This window comes from Misgurnus anguillicaudatus, chromosome 14 (genome assembly GCF_027580225.2).
Source record: "Misgurnus anguillicaudatus chromosome 14, ASM2758022v2, whole genome shotgun sequence".
Classification (NCBI taxonomy): Eukaryota; Metazoa; Chordata; class Actinopteri; order Cypriniformes; family Cobitidae; genus Misgurnus; species Misgurnus anguillicaudatus.
The window spans coordinates 10791613-10813790 of NC_073350.2; the positions used below are offsets into that span (position 1 = coordinate 10791613).

At 37.9% G+C, this 22178-nt stretch overlaps 1 protein-coding gene across 4 annotated transcripts; it reads right to left on the reverse strand.

Moving 5' to 3' along the window:
- Window positions 1-175: 175 nt before the first annotated feature.
- On the reverse strand, window positions 176-21675 carry cse1l (CSE1 chromosome segregation 1-like (yeast)). 4 transcript variants are annotated; one of them, XM_055184459.2, is made up of 25 exons: window positions 21548-21675; window positions 20623-20715; window positions 18053-18195; window positions 17860-17961; window positions 17587-17732; window positions 16899-16989; window positions 16686-16793; window positions 16502-16594; window positions 16232-16399; window positions 14721-14850; window positions 14520-14585; window positions 14240-14442; window positions 11959-12043; window positions 9413-9474; window positions 9164-9300; window positions 8971-9074; window positions 8667-8764; window positions 8251-8401; window positions 7943-8151; window positions 7769-7866; window positions 7598-7683; window positions 6626-6707; window positions 5225-5371; window positions 938-1169; window positions 176-845 (listed from the first exon to the last, which is right to left on the reverse strand). In XM_055184459.2, the coding sequence occupies exons 2-25, from the start codon at window positions 20705-20707 to the stop codon at window positions 756-758; spliced, it is 2916 nt and encodes a 971-aa protein (XP_055040434.2). In that variant the 5' UTR covers window positions 20708-20715; window positions 21548-21675; the 3' UTR covers window positions 176-755. The 4 variants fall into 4 exon arrangements, with proteins under 4 accessions (XP_055040434.2, XP_055040435.2, XP_055040433.2 ...); XM_055184460.2 differs by having other exon boundaries at window positions 20623-20712; window positions 21542-21675; XM_055184458.2 differs by having other exon boundaries at window positions 21542-21670.
- Between the last annotated feature and the right edge of the window lie 503 nt (window positions 21676-22178).

Sequence of the window (22178 nt, forward strand, 5' to 3'; positions counted from 1 at the left end):
AATGAACTGATCTACAAAACATGCTTTAGATCAATTTTAGTTCATAACACAAAGACCAATCTGAGCACAATGCAGTGAACGGGACTTTGGCTCACCAGTATGTGTGACGGCCTGTAGCACACAAACCTCAGATGATGCAAACCTGTCCAGATAAATAATTAATGTGACAAAGATGTTTAACAAGTGCTTTATTTTATTAACAATCAGAGCAGCAAAACTAAGACAAAACATAGTGAATGACACAGGCGACAAAGACATCTTTCATTTTTCTGCATTGCAAAACTGTTTATACAGTAAAAACACCTCCAAAACTACAAGAAAAACAACAAACAGAAAAAAACACTTCTCACCATCTCCCAAGTGCTTGCCAAATCTGTGTAAAAGTTGACATTATTTTCAAAATACTGCCAAATGTATATTTGGGGAAAACGCCAAACCAAACAAGAGAATGTGATGTATGGACTTCAGTTAATACATAAACAACATCAACATGACCCACCCAGAGACATGAGCAGACCCCAAAACATCTCTCTTATATTGGTTAGTTTACACCCAAGTCATTAAAAGTAAACCATCCCCTAAAATCCCATCTTCAGACAGTCATGTTGGGCAGCACATCTCCACTCGTGTGTGTCGTATTGAGTCCACTCTTCATCTCTTTACCGGTTGGATCAGTTTAAGTATCTTGAGAGAGTCAGAAGTCCCATTTTCAACAGGCATAAAGGAGACAGATAAAGAGAGTTTGGTTGTGTGAGTTACACCAGCTGTACAGCAGCGGCCTGAAGGTAACCCTGTAGATACTGAAGAGCCTCCGCTGGCAGACTGGTGCTCACCATAGAGGGCACCTGGTACAGAAAAATACAGTCACACATCAAGCATACACGAATAAGCTAGTATTCTTAATTGTTTACCAACAACTCTGAACAGATAAACTCACTCTTCCAGGACAGGCAGTGGAGAGTTTGTGTAAGGACTGGGCAAGGAGGATTTTGGGATTGCTGACAGCATCTCCGATAGGGTCGTGCTCTTTTTTGCCAGCAAAAGCGAGTTGGGAGAAAGCGGTCTGGTATCCTGGTGTGTCCTCTATGTCTATGAAGTGCTCATCGTCTGGGATGCTGTCGTCTTCTGGTAACTCAAATAAACCAATCAGAGCCTGCAGCAAAGGAGTCCTAAAGAGCAAAACACAAACCATGACTTATTTATTTTAAGATGAGAATCAGCAGGGAACTGATGACACATATTGATGTTTAGGTCACAAAACAATAATTTTGTGATTTTGTTAAGTGTGCTAGCATCTGGCTGTGTAAACTAATGTAGCTCATGGGCCATCTGGATTGTATAGCCTTTGAACCTTGACTTGGGGTGTACTCACACTTTCCAAACCGAACTGTGCCCGATAGGGCTGCAACGATTCGTCGACGTTGTCGACAAAAATCGATAATAGAAATAGTCGACAATGAATATCATTGTCGAAGTTGTCGCCAGTTATGTTTTTCCTGCCGAGTGAGGTATCTCTCTTCATTACAATCTCTGCCGAGAGTCGCACATGCGCATTAGCTTCTCTGCTCAGCGATAACATACAGAAATGGCAGCATCCAACGCAGCAGCTGCACGTACCAAAACATCTGAAGTTTGGGAGCATTTTAGCCTGGATACGGCGAATAAAAAGATTACCTGCATGGTTTGCAAAGCAGTCTTTGCGTTTCACGGCAGCACCTCGGTCATGCATGAACATTTAAAGAGAAAGCACGTCGGACAGTTGAATGAAACAGAGTTTGACTCGCCTCGGTAAGATTTTAATAACATGGAAGCCAATACGTTTTGTTTTGGATGTACATTGTACATTTTATAAGCGTATTTTCGCTTTAAAATAAATAAATAAATAAAGGATTTAACGTTATGCCCGACTGTGCCTGACAAAAGTATTTTAAATTAAATGCATGCAGTCTGAAGAAGAGAGCCACCATGGACCCCTTTCTGCAAAAGCAGCAGACGTGCACCCCACAACAGCCAAATGCCCTCACTGAGTATATAACTCTGTTTTTTACATTTTCAGAAATCTCGTTTTTTGGTTGTGCATTCAAATTAATATCAATTCAACTCAAGTTGGTTTGTTTTGAATATATATATATATATATTAAAATAGCTGTAATACATAACTTCGTTTTGGTAAAATCATAGTAGCTGCAATTATTAAAAATTTAAAACTTGTTTTCATTGAATGTAAAAAATTTTCATTGAAGTACCCCCTTCTTTCATGTTTACTATCATTTTCCACAGAATTAAAGCAATCTCATGCTAAATTTTAGAAAAAATTAATAATTATTCGATTAGTCGACTAATCGTTTCAATAGTCGGTGACTAGTCGACTATTAAAATAGTCGTTAGTTGCAGCCCTAGTGCCCGAGCATGCTTAACCCCCAAAGCCTGGTTAGTCTGACTAATGTTAGTTCTCTGTACCATGCCCAGTTTGGATAATTGCGCCCTGGCCCCCTTGCAGAGGTGCACAAGAGCAATCGCGCCGGATCAAAGGGCGATACAGCAGTTAATCTGGCTTTGTAAAAAGCGTCATAAGCGATACCAATTAAGCAATATGACAGGCATTGTGAGTGGGCTGTGTGTCATCATGTCCCAAACTAATCAAAATAAAAAGCCAAAAACCTGACTTTACAAGGGTTCCAGGGTTGAGAGAGCGCTTTACTTCCTGTTTTCTTTTACACAATCACATCCTAATCATGTGTGTGTGTGCTGTACTTTGCTGTCTGTATAAAATGACCTTGGTTTCTCCTATCTAGACTTGGCGATGTACAGAATAATATTGTCTATGCATAATGGCATCTGCTCTTGATCATTAAATGTGATTTATAAATAATGTAGGTGATGGCTGCACTTGTGAAACTACTGTCAGCATTTACCAAAGATACCAGGGGTGCAAACTCATAAGGAGTGAAAAAGGTTACAAATACACAAGCTCTCTCTTCCTCTCTGTTCTGCTCACACAGCAGTTTACAGTCACAGCTCATGTATGAGATGTACAATATACAATTCCCTGATCTGGGAGTTAACCTGATCCGGGATTTTACTTACCGCACATCATGTTTTTGTGTCCGTGCAATTTTTGTCAACGCAAACAAACCAGTGGGCCTTTACTTGTTGGCTAGTAACGGTTATTCAGACATAAAAGCAAGAAATGTGCAGATGTGGCACAATTTGACTATTAGGGGTGTGCAAAAAAAATCGATTCACTTTTTTTTGTAATGCCGTGTTACTATTGTCCTGAAATGAGTTTATCTCAGTATTCCCATAGATGGCGCTGCGTCATATTCACACTGACGCCCGCACACTCTTGTCACAGTCTTTCCCACACATTGCTGCTGCAGCGCTGCCCAGTTATATTAACAAGTGCCCAAGTATATCTGGCATCAAATTTTGTCTTTTTTGTTTTTACGTGATAATGACACTCTTTAATAATGACATTTTGTGTGCGACATGATGAGTTCGGTATGCGTTCACGTGCTCTTTGTTTCTCAATGAATTGAGATGCGACGTGAACAAGCTCGTGTGTCACATTGTATCCTTCATGTTTCATGTTTCATGTTTCATGTTTCAACTTGAGCAGAGTTTTAACATTAGAGAACTTGACGGAGCACCCGCGGCCTGTATGGTTCCAGGTTTGTATTCAAAATGGTCAGTCGAGTCCGGGTCAGTCATAGTTAAATTACTTCGGGTCCAAAGTCTGATTATTGGCTCTTTTCTATTATTATTAATAAACCATATATTTTCTAAAATCTATTGCACTGAACGAGGAAAGCTCAAGCTGACTCAATATTTACAAAACGCAAAGCTGTAATGTAAAGTCCCCTGTCAGTGGGACAGCAAGTAGACTTTTGAATCTAAAATAATGAGTGGATTAAAGAGAGACACTTTTCCTGCTTCTGCTCTATCTAATAGAAATAATAACCATTATAACACCAGTCACATTTCTAATCTATAGACCTGCACTGTTTATCATTAATATACTACATTATTGTATTTAATAGAGTTTGATTAAAGGGGTCATCTAATTGCTTCATAACAGTTTTTATTTTTCCATAAAGACAAAGTAATATCAAACTACATTTAATTTGTTGTGTTTCTTTTCTTTAAAATTGTATATCTACTCAGGGGTGCAAACTCATCATGGGTGAAAAAGGTGACAAGACACAAGCGCTCTTATATAAGCGGATACGCGGCTTGCACGCTCCTCTTAAACAGAAACAGGTATATAGCGCATATAGCACTGTTGTCAACGGCTTAAAATCACTTAACTTAAAACTGCGGTGCGTGAACAAATGTTAAGCTTTATGACCACGCGCACAGCAACGTGACGTGGGCGCGTAACCTCAAATGAGAAAATACTACGAGTTAAGTATGTGCACTCAATCTGCAGACTGCTTAAACTTCGACAGCAAATGAGGTGGCTATAAATTGTAAAACATAACCCGCCAAACTGGCTAGTAATTTGACATCGTTACCACAATAGCTGGACATGATTTTCATAATTTAATTTACTGCTACCATGTCACAGACCCCCCTCACCCCTCATTTTCAAAAACTCATCGGATCTAGACGAATCACAAGAATGACCTATTTTGTATCAAAAAATGGCGAATTTCGCCGAAAGGTGACAAGTTTGCACCCCTGATCTACTACAATCAGTCACATAGGAAAAAGTAAACTACATTTACATACTGTGAATCGTTTTTTTTAATCGAGAATCGTTTTTTTTTTAATCGAATCTCGAGCCTAAAAATCGGAATCGAATCGTGAATTTTTCTGAATCGTGCACCCCTATTGACTATATCAATATGTTTACATGCACAAAACTGTGTCAATCAGACTGAATTCAATCAATTTTAATTTTTACATTATCATTTTTACACCAGACATATTGGTTAAAAATATTGGTTATTGGTCTTACTTGATCAGTAATAATTGGTATCGACACCGGCCCTGAAAAATGGTTCACCTCTACTCAAAAAATTTGCCTTTGTAAATACAAAGATTAGTACTGAAAGGTCAAATCTAAATATTAAGAATAATACTAAAATAAACCTGACTGACCCAGATTTAAATGAACTCCATTATGAAACTAAAAGGATATATACTACCCATACACAACTTGGCAAACAGATTAACACAGATGCTACAATGCACAACAGTCAGTCGGTGTGGTGTCTCATACCAGAGTTTGGTGTATTCTGTATCCATCATAGAGGGACACTCGGTGAGGATCTTAATAATGCCCACAGCACAGATCTTCTTCTCCACCTGCCCTGAAACCTTCTGCACCTCAGGAATCACAATCTTCTCCACGACCATACCAAACATCCTGAGGAAAGTAATAGAAAGGCTCAGAAGGCTGTAATGTCTTTAAAAAATCATCAAGTAATATGCAGTTATATAATAATCAGATATAACGTAATGTTCCTGTTAGGGCTGTCACTTTTGAGAAAAATCTAATTCGAACGGATATCGAATATCATGCAATGTATCCGAATATATTCGAATATCTAGGTGCTCCCCCGCGCGCATCAAAAAAAAAAAAACGTAAAGGAGATTCAATTTATTAACAGTGACAGTCATAAACATGGCTGTCTGCATAATTTTTTTTACTTAACAGCAGGTTATCAAATTGAATAACAACGACTCAGAACAGGTGACAACTTAAACAGCAGCAGGAGTAAGGCATATAGCCAAGCCCAAGCGAAATCCCCGCCCGCAGATTTCGGCGGAAAAAAACCGCGGATATAATGCCCTTCATTGACAAGCACACATATCCCACGCTTGAGCCTGTTTGTGATAAGAAATCTCATTGACAACAAGCACACATACATAAACTATCACGCGTGTTTGTAAGCCGTCATTGACAAGTGCATTATCTCTGTGCGTGCTGTTTGCTTGCCCGTTTTCAATGATAGAGAGCACAAACCATTTGATATTTGAGATGAAATTAAACTTACCGCTGAGTTAAGCAGATCTCACTTGACTCTGTCGTCTGTGTGACGCGCCACAGTCTGCACATGATCATTTAAAATCCGTTTACAAGACAAATGCTGTTGTTGTTTAATATAAAGTTTACATTGCGTTGATAAAATTATCTTCATACATGCTAATTTCATAATGCTAACGTATTAACACAAGCTTTTTATTCTGCTACACTATTTAACACTATAAACAATAATGTCATTTTATATACAAACTATAATTCTATCTTGACATGCACATGAGGTTCATGTTGGTCCAATTTGACTCCCTCTCTTGCGCACAGTTGCCGTCGTCGGTCTCACTCTTATCAGCCTCCTTCCTATTACGAGAGGTTACTGTAAAAAATGCGCTAAACATGGCATTTTAAAAACCGGATGGTTTATTTATTGTTCGAATACGGATATGTCACGTCATGTTCGAATGCATATTCAAATATCGAATAAAAAGTGACAGCCCTAGTTCCTGTAGCTTAACTAATCATAGGCTTCATCCAAGTGAACACACATTGTAACACACTGTATGTTGCTTTGGATAAAAGCATCTGCCAAATGCATAAATGTAAATGTAATGTATAACAAAAAAAGGGAAAAAAACTTGCTTTGGCTGAATCTCATCAAAAATCTCCTGCAATGCAATGGCGCCATATTTCACACCATAGAGATTGATGAAGACAAGGAAACCTGTGAAGAGGCAAAAAAGTAACACCATTAATTCTGTATGTTCACAGGATTCGTTTAACTTAAAGGATTAGTCCATTTTCTTAAAAGAAAAATCCAGATAATTTACTCACCACCACCATGTCATCCAAAATGTTGATGTCTTTCTTTGTTCAGTCGAGAAGAAATTATGTTTTTTGAGGAAAACATTGCAGGATTTTTCTCATTTTAATGCACTTTAATAGAGCCCAACATTTAATACTTAACACTTAACAGTTTTTTTCAACGGAGTTTCAAATGACTATAAACAATCCCAAACGAGGCATAAGGGTCTTATCTAGCAAAACGATTATCATTTTTGACAATAAAAATAACAAATATACACTTTTAAAGCACAACTTCTCGTCATGTAGATGTGGTCGTGATGCGCCAGCTGACCCCACGCAATACGTCATGACGTCAAGAGGTCACAGAGGACGAACGCGAAACTCCGCCCCAGTGTTTACAAGTCTTGAGAAAGAGGACCGTTCCTACGTTGTGTTATGTCAGCTGATACTAATTAATGTCTTTGTGTCAGTTTATTGTTTAAAATGGTCCGCAAATGTGCGTTTTATATATGTAACACGTGACCTCCCTACGTCACTACGCATTTACGTTAGGTCGCGCTGGACCGGACTTAGACGAAAAGTTGTGCTTTAAAAGTGTTAAGTGTTGCGTTAAGTATTAAATGTTGGGCTCTATTAAAGTCCATTAAAATGAGAAAAATCCTGCAATGTTTTCCTCAAAAAACATTATTTCTTCTCGACTGAACAAAGAAAGACATCAACATTTTGGATGACATGGTGGTGAGTAAATTATCTGGATTTTTCTTTTAAGAAAATGGACTAATCCTTTAAGACTGTAAGATCACTCACTCTTAACAAACTTTGTCGTTTTGGAGCTCTGTAGTCTCTGAAATAGCAAAATGAAGATCTGCTTCCTGTACTGCATGATGGAATCTCTGCATATAAAGACAGAGAACGAATGTTAAAGAGGAAAAACAGTGTTGTCTCTTTAATTTTCCACAAAACTAAGTCTCTTCTTACGTTGGCATGTGCTCCACGATACTGTTGAGCAGATAAAAGCCTTGGTGGTCATTGGCCTTGGACGCGATGAGTTTCTGGAACACACCAAGAAGACCGGGCTGGAAAGAAAATAAAACGTTTTAATGCAAGATCGTTTTCATTGCATGATGAATATTCAGTCCCCACGAAGCTCACAATCTTATCAGGTGCTGTTGTTGCAATAGAGCCGGCTCCTTTTTCCAGGTAGGCCTGTAGCAGGCGCACCAGAGGAGGGATGTTCCCCGTGCGCTCCCAAAGCACCGGCTGCAACAGGTGAGGAAACAGAGCCATGTAACAGGAGGGGATGGAGCTGGTGTGGATCTCCAGCAGCAGGGACATCACCTGAAAAACATACGGCACGAACTCTGCAGGACAAGAGACAAAGAGAGAAGTTATACATTTGCCCAGAAATGCATTTAATTCTGTGGATCACAAAATCATTTTGTAAAGATTAAATAACACACCCTGCACGTCATTTTGCAGGATCTCCGTGAACACAGGGAACAGGGCCTCTTCAAAGCTGCCCACTGTGGCTGGATTGGCCTTGCAGGTGATCCTGATAGACAGGCACAGGGACTCGAACAGGTAATGGTTGAAATGTGGCTTACTGGGATTCTGTAGACAAGCAAATAAAGTTGAGTAAACATATTCTAGATTTCTTCAAACACATTCCTTTCTTTTTACAAAGATGTCCCATCCTGCCTTTAGGACAAAGTCCTGCTTTGGAAATGTCCCCTTTATATGGATGGATATTTATATGCGTCCCATCAGTGTGTCCAATGCCATAGACTGAGACAAGAACCACATGACTGGACACAGACCAAATTTTTTTGGATGCATTTAAACAAAAACAAAAATAAACCAATTCAACGTGGCTCACCTTGCTGACAAGGAGGAGCTTGTGGGTGAGTTGACCAATGAGGGTGGGGACGTAGGGCACAATGGACTCCTGCAGTAGAGAGAAGGTCCTCATGATGGCTGGACAAACCAGAAAGTGTTTAAGAACATGACCACAAAATACATCATGTAATTTAACTTCTTTCATTGAAGACTGAGAAGGTGACAGAAATATATTTTTTGTTAAACTAATGCTTAAATGTCAGGTATAAATATTGAGCTTTAATTTCCAATAACCCAAACATGGTCAACATGAAATATCTGTACATGTAAAACTCTAAGACTACCTTTCATGATGTACTCATTCTCAGAGGAGCCGGGGATCGCGAGAGCTTTGAACAGATTGTTGAGTAACTGCTCTGTGAAGGGTGCGATATCAGTGGGCGTGATTCTGCAGAACAGGATGCATTTAGATATATTAATGGCAAATGACATCAAATATTGGAAAGAAAGGGTTTAAAGTCTTTAAATGAAGCTCACAGGGTGGAGTTGTTGGGTCCTCTCATGGTGAAGAGTCTCTCCAGTGCATGAGCCGAGTATGTGTGCTGTACTATACTCTCTGCCTGAAGGTGTGACACCAGAAGAGGAACTGCCTCCAACAGCTGCTCCTTAGGGAGCTACAGGAATGAGACACAAGCTTTATCATACCACTGAGAACATTAAGTAATGTCATTTATTAATTGTGTGTAATGTACAACACAGTCTCATTGGGTTAATAAATAAACCAACCTGACTTCTGAAGGTCATAACATACTTGATTGCATCTGATTTTAAAACTGGAAACTCGTTCACTGAGGGACAAATAAGAAAAGTGCTGTTAGTTCAGCTTATTCAATATTAAGGGCCGTTCACACTATGGATGATACTGATAACTCAAAAAAACATTCTTCATCCAAGTAAAGATACAAGGGAAAATTTAGATGAAAAAACTTTCACAAAATTTATTTTTTTAAATGATGAACGATAAACCATTGAGAGCCAATCAACTCCATTTGAATTTAAAGTGCTTGCACATGGCAGATGACACCGTGGAGAAGCTCATATCATTAAATTAAAAAAGTGAAATTGACCATGTAATGTTTTTATTCTTCTACATTAAATATGCCAATAAATAAAATACTAGATTACACAAACTAGATTCACTGTTTAGAGATGCATGAAACGCAGCGTGCTGAGGACATCTGCTGGTTATATTAATGTAACTGCAACACTTATTAGTTAATACAATTAACCTCTTGAAAAGCACCCCCAAACCATTAAAAAGACCTACTTTCACTAAAAGTGTTGTTGTTTACGTAACCATTTAGAGTATAAGCATAACTGTGGTATCATTAGAAAGAAGACAGTTTGAGCTTAATTTTCCATGATTCAAAATTAAAAAAGTTAGAGAGGCTGAAGTACATTGTAATAAAACATTTTAATACTAAAAATGTTAATGATAAATGTGTGTGAAACCTCAAAATGCAATGATGCCAAGGCCATAAGTCTAAAGAAGTTATGTTTCACGTTTGAGGTCAATGGGTCCAAAAATGAATAAAAGGCTTTTGTTTACATGCATACACGTTCGTTCTTATTATTATTTATCCTTATGTTAGTGTATAAAATGCCGTTTCCACACCAGAAAATAAAATGTCACACAAAGATCGTTGGATTCGTCATCTCATTGGCTACACATTCTGTCTATCATTTTTTCCATGAAGTCACTGGAGGAACAATAGAGTCAGATGACATCACAATATTTGACAGCGCAGTTTGGACATTATGTATTATACTCCCACCTACTTTGTAAAACAAAGTTTGAACGCGAGTGTAATCTCATATACAGTGTTACAACCTACATAATCCTCAGATTGTATATTATATTCTATTACAAGATGTTCATGCAAAATCTGATGTAAACAACATGCAATATATCTATATTTCATGGATTATACGCATTTGTGGACAAACACGGTCATTGGATGTATTATATAAGGTGGTTTTCATTAATTATTCACACATCTGAAACAGACTGGATTCGATTTGCGATCGTTATATCAACACAAAGGTAAGACTTCTGAATGTTCATACTTTGCATGTTGTCATCTGGACTTCTGTCACAAAATACATCATTTATGATGCTAGAGCATCTGTATCTCAAAACAGAGACCATACACTGATGTTAAACCCGTAGACCTTTTAAACAATGTATAGTAATGTTAATATTATTTTGTTATTGTTAGCAGCGTTAAAAAAACTGACGTCATCCTGCACCCGAGCTTGTGCGCATCGAGAGGTTAAAGCCAAATATTTACATGAGTACTTCAACATGTGAGCAACGTAACAAGGTAATCGTTATCATCCATTGGGTGGAGGCTAGCTAATATAGTTATCATTATGGCTAACATCATGGTTTAATCCAGTTACAGTAAAGCTCTTCTGTTGAAACGAACACTTTTATTTAAAGGGGGGGTTTAATGGTATTTCAAGCATTCTGACTTATTAACACAGTTATAGAGTTGTTTCCTCATGCTAAACGTAGGCAAAGTGTCAAAAATGCAGTTGGGCGTGTTTCAGAGTATTTCTGTGCCGAATGCACTTCGCCAGGGTTCGTACAAGTTTCGGCTAATTTTTTTCGATTACGGTTCTAACTGACGTTTCAGGGGTTTTCGATACGTATCACTTCTTCATATGGGCTTCCGCCGGAAAACTTCCCCCGGAAAACCCCGCCCAGCCGTCAGTCAGCGGGAGACGCTAGAGCTTGCTAACAGCTTATCACGCCACTCAGCTTTGTTTAATTTCAAAAGTCAACAATGGCACAACAAGAAGTGTGTTTTTGGATGTAAGGAGAAGACATCCAGCCTTATGGAAACAATGGATATAGTTTATTATCCGGATTAGCAGCGGAGTTTTGCGTGTGTGTTTGATGCGGTGGATTTTCAGAACCGGGTCATGACGAGTTGCACGCGTTAAGTAAGACTTCTGTCTTATGTTGGAAATAGGCGCGTGTATATTATATAAATGACACGAACATGTAGTGAATCATAAGTTAAAACAGTGTTGTATAGTGTTGTATGACTCGTACTCACTCCTCCCGTGTTATAACTCCTCCTTCTTCATTTTTTCGTACGTTATCGGAAAGATTCGGTAAAGCTAATCTTTCTTTTATAAATCTGATTAAACTAAAGACTCTTCAGAGATATAAAGGATGTCATACTACTCCATAGGTACTCCAGATTTATATCAGAAATGCAGAAACAGCGTGTGTTACGTGAGCTTTAAAGAAAACCATTTACCGTTTGGAGATTTCAGGTCTACGAGAATGTGGTTCGCGAAAAATTCAGACAGATTCACCAACTCGTTGGCTTGTGTTATTCCATGCTGTAAAACAAAATGAAGTTTATTAGAGTTTTCACAAATCCCAAACTAATTCCACAAAGTGCTTTTATGAATAAATGGAATAATAAATAAAACAAAAACATTATACCAAGCGCTTCAAAATTAAAAGTGTTATAGGTATAGGTCGGTTTTGCAGATTAAAGGGTTAGTTCACCCCAAAATGACAATTTGATCATAAATCACTAACACCCCTGTGTTTTTCTAAAAGTCCACCAATGTCTTCAGAACACATTTCTTTTTTTTTTTTTTTAGATATTTTTGATTAAAACATGGAGGCTTCTGTCCATCCCATTGAATTAATTTCACAATTCTTTTCTCCAGAAAATAATTCAAGACATCGGCATAAAGGTCCATGTTCCATCTGTTGTTCAAGAATAATATTATGAAGCATCAAGAACACTTGTGTGCGCAAAGAAAACAAACGATTTTATTTAACAATTTGTTCTGCAAGATATTCAGTGTGTGTTCATGATCAGACTATGGCGCATGCTGCTGACGTCACCTTTTTTACGCTTTTTTATTCAAGCCATTGTGCAAACATTGTAAGAATACTTAAACAGCCAATGTCAGACTCAGCAGGTGACGTCAGCCATAGATATGTATATAAAGGCTAGATGGCTCAAGGCGGAGTCCCTAACGGCATCACCTGGCGGCCATCTTACGACAGGGCGCTCGCTCACTCGTAGCATTGAGTTTAATGGTGCAGGTACTTTTAAATGACCATAACTTGCTCAATTTTCTAACGTGGCTATAATTCTGGATGCTTTAACATGTTTCATTAATTTATTTTTTATTTTTAGTATAGGTATGCAGTGTCATAGGTACATCTTTGACGTTTATAACAAACCAAACCGTTTGAAAATCGGTAAAAAATTAAGCAAGTTATGGTCATTTAAAAGTACCTGCATCATTAAAACTCAATGCTACGAGCTGCGAGCGCCCTGTCGTAAGATGGCCGCCAAAATGCGGACGTTGCACTCAATTGGCCAGCAGCGCGGACGAGCCATCTAGCCTTTATATACATATCTATGACGTCAGCAACATGCACCATAATCTGCTCGTGAACACACTCTGAACAACCAGGGAGAAGAACAAAATCATTTGTTTTGTTTTCTTTGCGCATAAAAGTATTCTCGTTGCTTCATAATATTACTATTGAATTACTAATGGAACATGGACCATTTTGGCGATGTCTTTCATTCTTTCTGGGAAAAAAAATTGTGAAACAAGTCAATGTGACAGTCACAAGCCTCCCAGTTTTCATCAAAAATATCTTCTGAAGACAATCGGAGCACTTGGTGTTTCAGAACAACACAGGGGTAAGTGATTTATGATAAAATTGTTTTTTATCATAATAACTTAGCAATAACTTAAAAATACATCCAGCATGTGTGTTTGTCGCATCTGCACCACAGCATCCTGTACATTTAAGTAGATTTAAAAAATCCCACAAGCAGTCGCATTACCATACAACACTTGCACAAAGCATTATTCAGTGTTTGAAAACCACCACTTATAAGTCAGGTTGTTGAGTCAAATCTGCACTCGTTTAGAGATCGACCGATACTCATTTTTTTAAACCGGTGCCGATAACAAATATTTGGATGCTTATGTGCCCGATAACCGATATGCTGAACCAATTTTTATTTATTGTTATACTTCTGTTTCTGAACAAACCCTTATAATAATCATCATCATCACAATCACTCCCTCTTTGCATACAAAGTAATAAATAGAGGGGTCTGAAAGAGTGAATAATAATATTAATTTAATGAATAATGTAGAAACTATATTCCCAATACATGGACTATTCCAAACACCCCTATCATTTCATCAGAAATGGACTGATCCAAAGTTCGCGCTGCGGATTCCAGGTAACGGAGCGGGAGAGAGAGAAAAGTATAGCGGAGTTGGCTGCTTGTTATACATAGTTTATAGAGTAAAACAGGTGGATTAAGTGCCTTTTTTGGGATATAATATCATTGTTTTGACTAGCAACCTGTAGCCTTCAGCAATCCAACCAGTAGTTAGCAAAGAGGTTTTACAAATAAAGATAGATTTTATTTCAAATATAAACAATGATCCATGCAACTTAAGTAAAACAGCTTACTTTTAATATTATCTACTTAAAATGAGGCCAGTAATCTCACTAATAAAGCCCTGACACCAATCTCTCACCTTTTGCGTTTGAGCTTTGGAGGCCAGGGATGTGACGAGGTAAATAGCAGCATCTTTGTGTTTCCAATTCACGCCTGGGTTCTTTGCATACTCCGTCAACATTGAGTTCACATAGCCGGAGAAGATACTGGTCACTGGGCCCTCGAAAAACTTGCAAAGCCCTCGCACCAAATCACAGGCCGCTCGACGCCTTGTGTCAATGTCTGAGTATAAGACAGACAGTTCAGTACAGAAAGCCAAACACTTGAACATGATCAACATCACAGAGAAAGAAACTAACCTGAGCCTTCGAGGTCTCTGATGATGTACTCCTCTGAATTATCTTCAAATGCCTCCTCATCTGCACCTGTTCACAGACAAAAGTTAATTTACAACACTTAACAGATCCTTCAGTCACATCATTAGCTAGTAAGCGGTTATCTTAGCTGGTTTCTATTGAACTGATGAAATATGAGTATCAAAATGAACAATCGTTACATACTTCTGAACTCCATGTTGGGGACGATGACCTTCTCACAGATGCTGGTGAGGATGTTCTGGTCTTCAAAGAGGTTTTTGTAGTGCGGCCGCTCACATACAGATGCCAAAAACTGGATAGCGTTGCTTACAAGCTACAACAGAATAAAGTTTATATTAGCTGAACAGCACTATAAATGTGTTAATAATCTGTGTGACTTTTTAAAAATATTACTGCAGAGGAACGATAATGTTTGCACTGTTACAGAAAGCATGTTAAGCCAAGATGTCACAGGATGGGCATTTTGGTATTTTTTTATTTCAATACTTCTGAAAAAGGTCTAAAAAATCATGAGCAAGGGGTCGCATGTGTGAAAAGATTTTGAAATAAGACTATTAAAATAAATACCAATAAAACTATGATTTAAAACACACAATCCCACTTGTAATGCTGCATCTACATCAAATGTGTCAGCATAAAATCCTGGAACACTATGGGGCGGTTTCACATACAGGGTTTAGATTAACCCAGTACCAGGCCTTAGTTATTTTAGGACATTTAAGTAGTTTTTACAAACTAACCTTACAAAAAACAATACTGGTGTACATCTTGAGGCAAAACAATGGTACTGATATATGTTAAAATGTATCAGTGAAAGGCGCTTTTAAAATAAAGCAGATCAAACATGCTTTTACGCCTGAGACTAGAATAAACCCTGTCCAGGATATCGCCCCTATAATAGGGGCTGTTTACCCTTGGTATTAAGATGTGTTTTCATCGATCGGATCCCAAGTGGACGAGAGAGACACATTACGTTTACACCTGGTATTTAAATCCGTCTCTTTTGTCCACTTTCGACCGCTTCTGTGCTGAATACTATGAGGGGGTGGTCTGTGAGACGGTGGGCGAGTCTCTCTGCTGTCATTCAAACCCGAGCGGGAGTAATTATGAGTTTATATGGACGCAAACTAATAATATGTAGGAGTGCACTGCTTGTTTAGCAAGTATACATGCTGCACAGTGTTTTGTACGCGAGTATGTAAGAGCTTTCTTTGAATTTTCAGCGCAATTGATGAAATAGGATCGCGCAACTTTCACACGCTTTCAAAACGAAACTACGGAGATCAGCCGCTTAGTTTTATCAATGAAAGGCTAAAAATAGCGCTGTTCACCGAATGTTCACGCCAGAATTCAAAACAGACGTAAAACTTGTGTTTAATACCTCAGATTAGATAAATGGGCGGAGAGAAGGCGGTCGCGTGTGGCTGTTCGAACGCATTCAACCACATGTGTGTTCCGCAACTCCAAAGCGATCCGATCGAAAGTGGTTTCGACCACCTCTGGATGTGGTTGAAAGTGGTCGAAAGTGGACGAGCTCGAAACGTTTTGAACACCGTTTATACCTGGCATTAACGTCGTCCACTTGTGATCCGATCGACGAAAACACATGTTAATACCAAGTGTAAACAGCCTCATAGCCGCATAAAACACATCACTATTACTGTGATAGCTATTTAATTCAGTTGTGTACTGACCAAGTCATATTTGACCTCTTGGCCAGTTGTGATCAGCAGGTTCCAGATGGCCGTGACAAAGCGAGGCAAGTAGGGCTGGAACTCTTCATCGTATTTTTGTGCATAAAGCGCTGCGTTATCACATATTTGAGATTTCAACAGCTCCAATAGACCCGCCTCTTCTTCATCCTAACGTGAATCAAACACACACACAAAAAACAACTAGATTTAATATTTCAACCAATAGCTTAACAATCAATTAAACATTGAAGCCCAAGCTCAATAACTTACATCTGTTTGTAACAATTTGTTGTCCAATGTCAATAAGTTATGAAAGTGTGTCATCCAAGTCTCCATGTTATCTTCGAAGAACTCTGGTAGATCCTGAAATAATCAGAAAATTAATTTATTATTACGGAAAAGGCATATCGAATGCAAAAAATGATATTATGAAAAACATAACTGTAGACTCTACCTGGAAGTTAAGGCTGTAGAAGAGTTTTGAAATGAGTGTTAGGGAGGAGAAGAGAACCTTCAGAGCGTTGACGTCTGTTGCGTGAGTTTGACACAAATCTATTGTGGCCTATCAGTAAAACATACAACAACAAGAGACATCTGAGTTCACAGATCACATACAGCATATTGTCAAAACAATACATGGTGGGAAATTAAAAACAACTCGATCTACCTTGAAAAGTTCAGTGAGGGGTTGAGCAAAAGTGTCCAGTACCAGCTTGATCTCTGTCCACAACTCATTGGACTTAAACTCATGACGATACCTGAAGAAGAGGTTAAAAGGCAAATACAATGCTAATTTTATTTTGTGCCACCATACTTACTCGTGTAATTACTCATGTGACAGTCTTTAAATAGGGAAAACATGGAAGTGTTTTGTGGCTTCTAAATTCATCCCTGTTTGGATCCTAAGGAATGAATGGGGCTCGGCTAAATGCTAACACATTCACGAAGCGCCGTACAAAGATTAAGTGCACGCATTGAAAAGAGATGGGTATGTATTAATTAGTCTAAGTTGAGGTAAAAACATAGTAAAATATTGAAAAATGGTGGCGTTTTACTTTAAGAGAGTTTTCAATCTGAGCTCTTCATTCAACAAAATATCTTCTTTTGTGTTCAACAGAATAAAAAATTCATACAGATTTAGAGCAACATGAGGGTGAGTAAATGAAACAACCACAAAGGAACCACAACCACAAAGACACAACTTTCAACATACAGAATATCTACAGATCAGTCTGTCAGTAGGTGAGGATGCATGTTGGCTGATTTTTGTTTATGCAATAGGAGACAAAATATAGCAGTCTGCAAACTTACAGAAATGAAAGGACTATAAAGTGTTATTCATCTCATCTCAATACCTTTTAAAAAGAGAGTGTGCCGTGCGAAGAACCCCGTTGATGATGTGAAAGTCTCCACTTTGAAACCGCGTCACCATATCGGTCAGAAGATCTGGCCATTTCTGAGGGAAGTCCTCTCTTCCGATGATGCTTATCGCATCACTAAGCTATATAAAGAGAGAGACAGGATCATGTCTACCACTGTATACTTCACAGTACTCAACAATAAAAGTTTTTGTGGATTAAGGACACATTTTATCTTTTCAATTGATCAAGTTATGTGAGTAACGGTACCTGCTTTTGTATTTGCTCGGGGCTGGTCAACATCAAATTGACAATGTTGGCTTTGATGGTCGTTCGATCAGGATCGGAAATTTTGTTTGGTTCATCTTCAATCTGAATTAGAGAACATTCACCAGTTAAACATTCACCAAAGTTAAAGAGGTTTTAACAGGAAATACTGGACAGAGGTCAAATCTACACTCACTATGCGCCAGTTTCTCTTGATGTAGTTCTTGAAGGTGACAGCCGAACACACGCGGATGACATCATCTTGGGACTTCTCCAGTACTGTGAGCAGTAAAATGGGGTAGTTCTGGTTTCCCTCCACCGATTCCAGAAATTTCTCAGCTGAAAACAGAAAACATACATGATGCATTTGGCAAAAGCTTTTGTTCAAAGCTGTGCATTTAAGCCATTACATGTCATTACATTAAGTGTTCACTTCACTGGAAATCAAACCCATGACTTCTGCATTTCTAGCACCTTGTTCTAACAGATGAGCTAAAGGAAGAAACAATACATATGAAACAATGCATTTGTCTGATTTGCATACTACATAAACTATAAATTGGCCTGTATTTAGAGATGCACTGATCGACTGGCCAAAGACCGGAATTGGCTGATTTTACACATAATCACTCTCACAACATTCAGATTCTGAGCCAGTCCTTTTGTTGGCCCTTGCTCAAGAAATAACGTCACAGCCAGCACACTCGCAGTGAAAGCAGCACTCGACCGTTATCCAACAGCAGCATTAATTTTATTCTGTATGCAATAATGTGATCCGTTTTACATAAAGACCGCGACCTGAAACGCCCATGCCTATATCGATTCCTGCCCGCATAATGTTAATTTTATTCTACCGGTTCATCCGCACATGTTTGCAGAAATGCTCAGGGGTGCGTTTCCCAAACAACGACATTACTCTCTACAAACCACCATAGTATGATGTATAGTTGGAGAAACTAGCTAGCTTCTTGTCATGACTGTTTTCCGAAAACATAGTAAATTTGTCGCACATCCGTCGTTTGATCCATTTTGGTTCAACAATATAGTTCATGATGTCATGTAGGGAGTAACGTAATAATTATTATGTTCAGATCAATTTAATGTCAGATTATTGCTGTAAATAACATACATCGCATCTAAAGATGGCTTTTCTTCGTGTTTTAGATATCTATTGTTTAATTTCAAGATATTTCATTAAATCGCAACTTTCCTTCGATGTCACTCATCACAGGGATCTTGACAAGAAACAATACTTATAAAATGAAGTTGACATTTCAATAATATTTTATAAAACTCATCATCTCTAGTCAAGATAAATAATAGTAATTTGAAATTACTTGTTATTCTAAGCTGATTAAACAAAAAATAAGGCAGCAAAGAATTGTTTATAGTGTATTCTCAGAGTGGTCTTAAAATGGTTCCCACCGTCATGCAAAAATCCAATGTGGAAACTATCTGTACCATATTAAATTGCATAGCATCATATTTTTTAATCATACTGCATTAAATGTCAATCAAAGTCAGTGCATCGCTATGAAGTTAATCGCATCAGTAACTGCTTCATATGTATCTTTAATGTATTGCATCGTAAGCTATGCATCGATATGTGTATTGCATAAGACTCAAGTTATGGAGATGCACATCCCTATTGTATATATTTAGAATGACTGATATATAATGCACTGCATGTTGCTTGCTTATTTTATTCAAAAGCATGATCAATCGAAGTCTACACCTCATACTAACGAGGAACTATGCTTCTAAACAAAGCTTTTCCCATTGCATAGTACCCCACGGTTTGGTTTGGTTTAGTTTGGGTCGGGTCAGCTTACTTTTGGGAACTTTTCCATTAGGTGCAGTACGTGGTACCCGATCCTTTTTTCGTACCACCTCGGTTGGGGTTCCAAGCGACCTGAGCTGATACCAAACGTGACGTGAAAACACTGTAGATCACTGATTGGTCTGAAAGGAACGTCACTACCAGCGTCATCGCTATAATGTTAGCTTTACCTTTAGTGCTAGCTTGCGCTGTCTCGAGCAAACATGTTGTCATCTGTGCTCTTCTATAAGTTCCCAAACTCCCTTTTAGCCATGAAAAACATGCAACTTCAATGAGGCTCAGCGGAGCGCCATCGGCTGACGCCACGGGTGTTTTTTATTTTATGAAGTTTTTTTATTAAAGAAAAGTGGATTTTTGTTTATAGCATATATGCTGTAAATTATAGTTCTCAGAAAGAAAATCAGAATCTGCAAAATCGGTGCATCTCTACCTGTATTATGATCATACAAAGTTAATTTATAAATACATACCGAAAATAATTTCTTATTAAATGTCACATCTGTAAGAATTACACCGTACAATCTTATGCTCACTGATAGTGCTGCCTCACGATTAGTCGCGACTATTCGTTTGCAGAATAAAAGTTTTTGTTTACATAATATATGTTGGTGTACTATGTATAATAATTATGTATAAATAAATACATACACATGCATGTATAATTTAAAGATAAAAATATATTTTTTATAATTAATATTTATATTTATATATAATATAAATGACATAAAAATATAAAACTTTATATACACATGCAAATATTTCTTAAATATATACATGCATGTGTGTGTTTGAATTTATACATAATTATTATACACAGTACACAAACATATATTATGTAAACGAAAACTTGAATTCTGCAAACGATTAGTCGCGACTAATCGTGAGGCAGCACTACTCACTGACAGCTAAATCAATGCAATATTCACCTGGTCGTCTCACAGCTGGGTCAGGGCTTAGTGTTTTCTGCAGGTATTCAGTCAGAGTTTGAAGGTTTCCATCATTGAGCTCCATGATTGCTGCTAAGATCAAACAAAAGAGTTCATAAGAAGATCAGTAACCATGCTTCATAAACCAAGTGCCTTTCTGTCCCTTTATAGACTAGAATATTATAAACGATATTAATAACACTACAAAAAACAAAAAATAAACGCATGCATGCCATTGCATGGCTGAGTAAACCTGGAAATCTGAAAAAAAAGATGCGTGTAAGTTACGTTTTGGGCTGTACTTCAAAGCTTACTCATGTTTTTCCTCTATTTGCCCGTGTGATGATAGTTTGCATGTCAACTGATGTTTTCCTGAGTTTATGATCATACTATAACTAAAGACACACGTTTGGCCTGTTGCGATTGAGACTTTATTATCATCAGAAATAAGTCACGCAGATGTAAAATAAACACTACGAGGTGATCTCCATGTGTAGTAAACTACCCGTTTATGATCTTCACGTCTGAACTGTCATTTGTAGTATTCCAGGCAGACTTTAATGACAGAAATCCAGGCCATGATTCACATGCTAAAGCTAGCATCCCGAGGAGAAATGCTAGTCATGATTAGAACTACCAAAAGCACAATTTTACATAATATAGCTTCTACTTATTAACCATAACTGAAGGCACATTTACCCTACGCATTATAAATGAAATTAAGTCTTCATATAAATGTATTACAGCAAATCGCTAAGTTGGTTAATTCACGAGCTGTAGCGCGAACTCATTTCAGCAGCGCGCCGCGTGATTTAATGCACAAGCGATGCAATCCTGCGTGTTATTAATTAATAAACACCACTAAATAATATATGCTCATGATTTTATTGAAAAGAGAAAACGAAATTAAAGCTCTTACCGTTACCTGTATGTTACGGTACTGTGTAACCGGCCCAACTTTCAAACGTCTCGCATAAGTGCGCGGTCACGTATCCGCACATGCGCACTGATGAGAGACAGACTGGGACAGAGCACGTGTGTATCATATACCGCCACCTCGCGTTCTATTAACGGAACTACAACACGGAGTGCAAGAGAGGGGCGTACCTTAAAGCGGCGTGACTTATAGCAAATCACTATAACACATAGTCTATAACCACAAACTATATATTGTTGGAAAGGTCTAAGCCTCTAGAATACATATTTCAACAGTGTTTTATGAAATAAATTATGTAGGGAGAGTAATTGATTCATTTATGAAGAGAGTGTGCATCAAAACATTTATATCCTGCGAAATGTCACTGTTTTTTTTTTTATTGAACAAAAGGCACATGGTATACATTATTAAGCACAAAAATTAAAAGACAGCAAACTCAAAATAAAGCAAGGCATGGATAAGGGATAGTCCACAAAAAGCAAAAAAAAAAAAAAAAATTCACAAAACATTCATAGACACAACAAGTGCAAAAAAAAGAATACAAATAATTAAAAATCGAAATGTCCCGCCATTTACTTCAGTGTTTTGCATGTGAATTCTTATCCAGTCATGACAAACT

Bases quoted from the DNA above. Each gene is read 5' to 3' on its own strand.
- cse1l (XM_055184459.2), bottom strand. From the start codon at position 20,707: ATGGAGCTCAATGATGGAAACCTTCAAACTCTGACTGAATACCTGCAG. The intron at 12,044-14,239 runs GTGAGAGATTGG...TTTGTTTTACAG, and splicing joins CCAAAGCTCAAACGCAAAAG to CATGGAATAACACAAGCCAA. The intron at 7,867-7,942 runs GTGAGCTTCGTG...TTTTCTTTCCAG, and splicing joins CAACAGCACCTGATAAGATT to CCCGGTCTTCTTGGTGTGTT.